A 7,461-nucleotide genomic window follows, 5' to 3' on the forward strand; every position below is an offset into this window, starting at 1 on the left:
CCCATGTCCACCCCCCGCAGGACTTGAACTCACGGCCATACTCCGGGGGGAAGAAGTGCATGTTGCGCTGCTCCTCTCTCTCGGTGCGGATGGGGCTGCGGAGGTGGTCGGGGAGGGCTGTGGGCGGGCACGGGCTCAGCGATTCTCAGCCAGCTCGAGGCGCCTCTACGTTTGCTCCCAGCAGTGCAGCCTGCCTGGGCCGGCAGAGCCCTGCGCCCCCTCCCTCAGGGGGATTCCCCCGTGCCCCACAGGCTGGGGCCAGGCCACGAGCCATGCCAGGCCCGCAGTGCCTAGGCCTGTCCCCATGCTGTGGGGAGCTGCACCCAGGACAACCCACAGTCAAGGGGGCTGGGAACAGTGCCCGCCGGGGGGATACTCACCATTTGCAAACACCCGTTGCCAGACTGCAGCGGGGGCAGGTCCAGAGGCGACGCAGTGTGACACAGTGCAGCGGGGGGGAGAGGGGACACAGCATGACCCCAGCCCTGGCACACTGAGCACCACAGCCCTTCGCAAGCCATTCGGTCCATTCGGGCCATTGCCCTCCCCTACCCCTCAGCCCGGCAGACCCCTCCCTCACCCAAGCCATAGCAGCCCAGCCGGGGAAGCCTCCTCACCCTGACTGCTGTCCCCACCAGTGCCCCAGCCCTGGCAGTACCTGACCCGATCTTGATGAGCCCGTTGTGCTGGATGAAGATGGTGTCGCTGGTCAGGTTGCCATGGATGATGGGTGGGTCGCAGGCATGCAGGAAGCTGTGGAAAGGACCGGCCCCACTAAGCTGCTTGCGGCCTGGCCTAGGGCAGTGCGGGGGTCGCAGCCTGGGGCAGGGGCTTACCTGAGAGCCGAGAGGATCTGGGTGCACCAGCGCTTCCAGGCCTGGGGAGAGATGGGAGCGTCCGCATGGACGGAGGAGCCTGATCAGCACCCGGGACCCCACTGCCCCAATGGGGGAGCCCAGCCCCGCCAGGGCACGGGCAAGCCCCACCACAGGCCCCGGTGCTGAGCACTGGCAGGCCGAAGGCGACATGCCCACTTCTGAAGCTGCGTCTGTCCCTGGAGCCAGGACTTGCCCACACGAGCGAGCAGGGAACAGGCTCTCCTGTAACCCGACGCTGCCTGCACGGAGCGGCTCCTGGCACGGCGCCCGCAGCACAGCAGTGTTTACCAGCACGGCCAGGAGCAGAGTCCTGCAGCGCTGGGCCAGAGCTCTCCTGGTGCTCGGCGACGCTCCCGGCCAGGGAGGGCTGTGGCCCAGGCTTGGGGAGCCCAGGCATCGAGGTCATCCTGTGCCAGGCGGTGGGGGAAGCTGGTCTCTGGTCTGGCCCAGCACTGGGGGGAGCGGGGCTGAGGGCCCCACACTTGTCCCTGCAAGGGTGTCTGCACCCAGATCCATGGAGGGGGCTTCCTCCCCCTGGCACTAACTGCACCCGTCTATGCCATGCGCAGCCGCCCCCAGCCACTGCCGGGAGGGCAGGAAGGGGGGTCTTACCCGGGCGTTCATGGCCTTATGATTCTTCTTGGTTTTCTTCAGGAACTGCTTCAGGCTCCCCGAGGACACGTACTCCGTGATGAAGATCACCTGGCAGGCCGGGCGCACAGCATCAGCGGGCCGGTGCCCAGGACAGCGCTGCCCACCCTACAGTCTGCGGTGGGTCCCATCTGCCCCCATGCGCAGCCACCCCCGGCCCCGGGAGCTGGATCTAGGGCTGGCCAGGGAAGGACTGGAGCCCTGGGGCCCCCCCGGCCGGCACTGACACCCCTCAGGGCAGGCACCCCTGTGATCGCCCCTCCCCACAACACCCAGCAGCCCTTACCCGAGCCTTGGAGTCCTTGGCGCCCAGCCAATACTTGTGCAGCTTCACGATGTTGGGGTGGTCAACGAGCACCAGCTGCTCAAACATGGTCTTGATCTTCTCCTGCAGGGACGGCAGACAAGGGGCATCTCACAGCCACTGCGGCAGGCCAGGGGCAGAGGGTCTTGGGGAGCAGGGGAGGGTGGCGCAGGGCTGTCTTGAGGGTACAGAGCACCCGGGGGCTGCACAGGGTCTCTGGGAGAGCAGGGAGCCAGAGCAGCTCGGTGCCTGGCCCAGGAAGCAGGGATGCCCGGGGTCCCTGGGACTGCCCCAGTGGGCGCTGGCAGAAGAGCTTGGCTATCGCTGAGACCCTGGCCCGGGAGCCCATGCTGTGAATTAGCTAGGACGATGGGCACATGCAGATCCAGGCTCTCCAGGCGCAGGGGGCAGGGGGCTTTCCCAGCCGGCTCTGCCCCATGGGAGACAGGAGCCACTCACCTCATGGGCCTTGAACGCCTTCTTGTCACAGAAGAGCAGCTCGTTCCACACCACCTCCACGCCCTCCTCCGTGTCCATGGCCAGGAAGGTGCTCTGGATGCCGGGGATGTTCCCCTGGTTCACCTGTGGGAACCGGTGGGTGTGAGGCTGCACGGCCAGAGCCCTGCTCCCGGCAGGCTGCGGGGCTCGAGGCTCCCTGGCCATCAGGCAGGGACCGCTCAGCCAGGGAGCACCGCCAGCACCCCATGCATCCCCCTCCCGCGCCAGGGACTGCGCCGCGCCACGCCGTGCCGGGCAGGGATGTGCTCCCGTCTCCCCCTGGGAATGCACACTCCTCTCCTCCCCAGAGCAGGGGGGCAGCTCCCGCGCCCCCGCATGCAGCTCCCCATGGTGCCCACCCCAGCTGCTCCCTGCTGAGGACAGACAGAAAACCCCAGCAGGGGTGCAGCCCCACGGGGGCCAAGGGCTCCTGCAGCCAAAGCCAGGGCCAGAGCTCCCTTCTCTGTACCCCTGGGGGAGAGGACAACAATCGCTGTCACACGTGTGCACAAGCGTGCCGGGACCCATGCCCACGTGCATGCACGGTGGCTGCACAGAGGGTGGGCAGAACTCGAGACACCTCTCAGAAGACTCCCAGCAGCTGGCAGGATTGGACCTTGAACCCAGCCCGACCCCCTGGCCTCCCCCAACCTGCTCCATCTGCCCAGGGCCTGCGGGCCACCGGGGAGGGGGCAGCCCCCAAGCCAGGCCTGGCAAGGAGTGGGGGAAGCACCACGGTCAACGGCCAGAGTGCCCATCGGCCCAAGCCCCTGAGAGAGCGAGCGGCGCAGGCCCAGGACCACTCCCCACTTTCCGCAGCCGGGACGCGAGCCCATGCTCCAGGGTCCGATCGCCAGGCCCAGCATGGCCCGGGCAGCCTGTCCCGGCGTAGAATGGCGCAGGCGCTGCAGGAATGACACAGCAGTCCCGGTGGGCTGGGAGGGTGGCGGGGCCAGGCAGGCAGCCCGTGGCCTGTTCCCACAGCAGTGAGGCACAAAGCGCCTCTATTCTCCCTTCTCTGCCCGCCCAGGCTCCACGTGTTTCACACAAAGACCAGCACAGAAACTGGGGATGCTGCCAGGCAGCCCAGCCCGCCCGGGTCAGCTCCCTCCCCGCGTGCTGGCAGCGGGTTCAAGGGCACCGGGAGCGCAGCCTGGCAGCTCGCATGCAGCAGGCGGGGGATGGATGGGGCCCGTGTGCAGCTCCCCAATCCCCTGCCTCCAACGTGACCCGCGGCCCCAGGGAGCCCGTCCCTGGGGACAGCCCCGGTTGCTCTCCGTCCTAGGCTCGGTGCATGCATGGGAGGGGGTAGCAGGCACGAGTGTCCCACCCTGAGCGCACCAGGATGGGGGGCAGCTGGCGGCTTCCGGGGGCTCGATCAAGGGGCTGAGGAAGCAGCTCAGCAGGGAGCGTGTGGTGCACCCCCAGCCATGGAGACTGGGAGCTGCTGGCCCCAGCTCCTGCAAACCTTCCCTGGAAAAATCACCTTGCAAACACCATCACGTGCCCATGAGCCACCACCAGGCTGCAGGGCAGGGCCCAGGCCCACAGCAAGGGGCTGCTCCAGGGGAGCGTGGCCAGCAGGGCCAGCATGGCTCTGGGACAGCCGTCTGTCCGTCCGTCTGTCCAGGCTGCGCACTGACACGCCAGGCTCGGGCTCCAGGCGAATCACTGGCTGTGCCAGGGTCTCGGCCGCTTGCTTTGATCCCCGGACGAGGTGCTCGGGTGGGGCTTCCCCCCAGAGCCGGCGCAGGCGGCAGGGAGCTCGGCAGGGCCGGTTGGCTGTTGCCCTGTCATTGCGACCCTGCCCCAGGCGGCTGGCAATTGTCTGACCGCGCGGGGGCTGCGCAAGGAGCACCCGGCGCCCCATGACCAGGCCAGGCTTCAGCGCAGGAAGCAAACCCCTCGCCCAGGGCAGCGAGGGACTGCGGCCACCCTGGCCTGGGAGCCACGCGCCGAGCCGGGGCAGAACGCAGCACGGAGGAGCCGCCGCGTTTGCCCGGTTGTTGCTCACAGCCTCCACACCAGTGGGCAGGAGAAACTGGTGCAGGTCCCCCTCGCTTGCTCCCCACCATTCAGGTCTGCCCAGGCAAGTGCTTGTCTAACCCCAGCCCCAGCAGCTCGTCTAACCCTGGTCCAGGCGGCTGTCACAGCTCCTCTCACTACCTGGGGCCAAACAGGTGCAGGTGCAGCCACCCATGGGGAGAGGACTCGCGTGCGATGCCCTGCAGCTCTGCCCAGCACTGAGACATGCTCCTGGCCCAGAGCTGTAATGGGGGCAGCTGGGGAGGGGGACCAGAGGGGCACCAGCCCTGAGTGCTGCTACGAGGGGGCACCCAAATCTGCCGGGAGTCCTTCCACAGCAGGGGCTGCCCCGCACAGCCAGACCCAGGATGTGGCAGCTTAGCCTGCACCCAGCAGCGGGTCTGGGGGCAGCAGCATGGTGCTTCCCCCCCAGGGCACTGCAGTCACAGCAGGTGCAGCCCTGCACCCGACAGCACGCCAGCTCAAGCCCTTGCTGCCCCACCCGCGCAGCTGCCTCCAGCAGGTGACACCTCCCCCCCAGCCCTGCAGCGGTCACGTCCCTGCCCCGCCGCCGGCGCTCTCTGGGCGTCGCACGAGCCCGACTGCCTGGCTCCAGTGATAACCCCAGGTCCCGCTGGCCCTGCACGGGTGTGATGCCTCCGCAGCAAGCCAGCCGCCCAGCTCCACCCTCAGCACTCGGCTCAGCTCCCGACATGCAGGGCTGCCATGGCCTGGACACTGCCAGGACAGGGGGTCCCGGGGGCCTGCCATGCCCCCAGCCAGGGCAGGCAGAAGGAGCTAAAGCAAATGCCACAAAGGGGGAGAATTTGCTGCTCTCCCCACACTTTCTGTGCATTGCATCTCTATGCCAGGTCGCAGCCTTCCACCTCCAGCTCTCGGAGGAGCGACATGATAGTGAACCTGCCCTCGCTGAGCAGGCAGTGCGTTGCGGGCCCATCCTGGACGCGTGCCCCAACTACGCTGCAGACAGCAACCACGCGTCCCTGCAGCAAGGGGCACCCGCTGCGCCCGGGGCCTGGCTCAGCCACGCCAGCACCGTGGACAGCCCCGAGCTCAGCAGGTGTGGAAGGGGCCGGCACGGTGGCTGCTGGCAGAGCAAAGAGGGACAGCGGCACTCCCTGGGCACACACGGCGCCAGCCCCCCCGGCCATACCCGGACAGCCTGGCTGGGATGTGGCGGAGCTGCGGGAACAGATCAGAGAGCAGGGCATTGCTGGTGGAGCACGTCCCCCTGGCGCCCAGCCCGGTCCCCCAAGCCAGGACGAGCCTGCGGCTGCGGCTGCGCTCCCCAGGGGCTCCTTGTGTTCAGTCACCAAGGAAGCACCCGGGGCCTCGGGGAGACACGGGGGATGATGCAGACCATGCTCCTCGCAGAGCTTCCTCCAGGACAACGCCAACGAGGCAGGGCTCTCCTTGTCCCGTGCGCCCCGTGCCCAGCCCTGCTCCCAGCTGGATCCCTCGGTCCTCGCAGCTCTTGGCACTCCCCTCCCTTTGCCTCTCTGCATGGCTCACCTGGCTGCTCCATGCAGCACCGCTGCCACTGCAGCTCTGCACCAAGGGGGTGGCTGCCGGCGCTCGGGAGCTATTTTTAGGCACATGTAAAAGAAGGAAGCAGCAGTGGGAGAGTGGGGAGTGCCCAGCGGCTGCCAAGCCATGGAGAGCCCAGGAGACACTGCACGGCTGCAGCAGGCGGCACTCGGGGGCCTGGGCATGGCCCTGCAGGCAACATGTGCCCGAGGGGTGAAGGGGACACGCCGCAAAGCCCCCAGCACCGTCCATGCACAGTCCTCTGCTGCCGAGCAGGGAGGGGTCGGCCCATGGCTGCACCGAGTCAGTGCCGGTGCCCCAGGCCACGAGGCCTCCTGGCCGTTTGTCACTGGTGGGTGGGGACGCAGCAGCCAAGTGCAGAGGAACATGTCATGGCAGCTGCCTTCTGGAGCGGGGGCCCACGGCATCGCCCAAGGCCACCCCGCCCTGCCCACCAGAGCTCGCAATCCTGCACGCCTCCAGGAAACTCCCGGGGGCAGCTCAGGAACAGCCTTGCACGGTGCCCCGTCCCTGCCCTCCAGCACGGCCTGCGCTGGCTGCCCCAGCCCCAGCCAGGCAAAGTCCACGAGAGCCAGAGGCCAACAGCAACACGCAGCGCCGGCCGGGTCTGCGGTGCCTGATAAGCCTGTTTTCTGCGTCTGATCCAGTTACGCTGTCCGCGGATGAAGAGAACATGAGATGGAAAACGTTTTCATTTCAGCGAAGCGTTGGATGCTGAACTGGCTCGGCTTGTATCCCAGCCGGCCAGCCGGGGCTCCAGCCTGCCGGACGGCCCAAGACCGCAGGGGAACGCGGGGGCAGCGGGAAGCGGCACGTCCCGTGCGACGGGGCAGGGGGCGGCCGGGATGCTGCATCACTGGCAACGGTGGATGAGGAGGGCAGTGAACCCCAGCGAGGCCAGAGAAACAGCAGTCACAGCCCAGGGAGAGCGGGAAGAAGCCCGGACAACAGGAAGATAACCAGGCCTCTGCTGGAGGGGGGCAAGAGAGACAGAGGAGAGAGGGAAGGAGAGGGAGCAGCTGCCGGACTCCAGCAATCCCCTCGCCCCGTTTCCCTTCCCTCTAGGGTCCCGGCTATGCCCAGGCCAGGCTTCACTTGCTGGGGGCTGCTGCTCAGCCTCTCCTCCCTGCCAGGAAACCGGGAGCGGGGGAGTTTTCCCCGTGGGTGGCCTGGGTCCCATGCAGCAGGCAGCACAAGTGCAAGCGCTCCCTGGGCGGAGCATCTGTCGCAGCACAGCTGCCTGGCCCCGGGACAGGGCCTGCCCGGGCAGCCGTCCCAGAGGAAGTCAGGCTGTGCGGTCCCGGCTGGGGCTGCGAGGGTCACTGCCCGGGCACGGCGAGGCCCCATCTGCCACGGGGCTGGCGCGGCTCCGACGCCGGGGAGATCCTGCACCGCAGGCTGGGTGACAGCGTCTGGGCTGGGCTCCCGGCCAGGGCCAGGGCCAGGGCCAGGCACAGAGCTGGCCCCAGGGGAGACAAACCTGCCTGGCCCTCCTTCCCCGGAGCCGATTCGCATCCTGCCTTGTCTCCAGCCTCC

The 7,461-nt window shown here is 68.1% G+C and overlaps 1 protein-coding gene across 1 annotated transcript in view; it reads right to left on the reverse strand.

Moving 5' to 3' along the window:
* Nucleotides 1-2,554, reverse strand: part of NRBP2 (nuclear receptor binding protein 2) — an 18,342-nt gene extending 15,788 nt beyond the window's left edge. Inside the window, 9 exon segments of the mRNA XM_019528281.1 lie at nucleotides 34-117; nucleotides 381-404; nucleotides 659-753; nucleotides 837-877; nucleotides 1,491-1,580; nucleotides 1,816-1,917; nucleotides 2,293-2,429; nucleotides 2,432-2,467; nucleotides 2,470-2,554. Of these exon segments, the coding sequence (XP_019383826.1) occupies nucleotides 34-117; nucleotides 381-404; nucleotides 659-753; nucleotides 837-877; nucleotides 1,491-1,580; nucleotides 1,816-1,917; nucleotides 2,293-2,429; nucleotides 2,432-2,467; nucleotides 2,470-2,539 (679 nt within the window). The 5' untranslated portion in view covers nucleotides 2,540-2,554.
* Nucleotides 2,555-7,461: the final 4,907 nt, after the last annotated feature.

The sequence above is a fragment of the Gavialis gangeticus genome, unplaced genomic scaffold (assembly GCF_001723915.1).
Source record: "Gavialis gangeticus isolate Ggan-Ray unplaced genomic scaffold, GavGan_comp1, whole genome shotgun sequence".
Classification (NCBI taxonomy): Eukaryota; Metazoa; Chordata; order Crocodylia; family Gavialidae; genus Gavialis; species Gavialis gangeticus.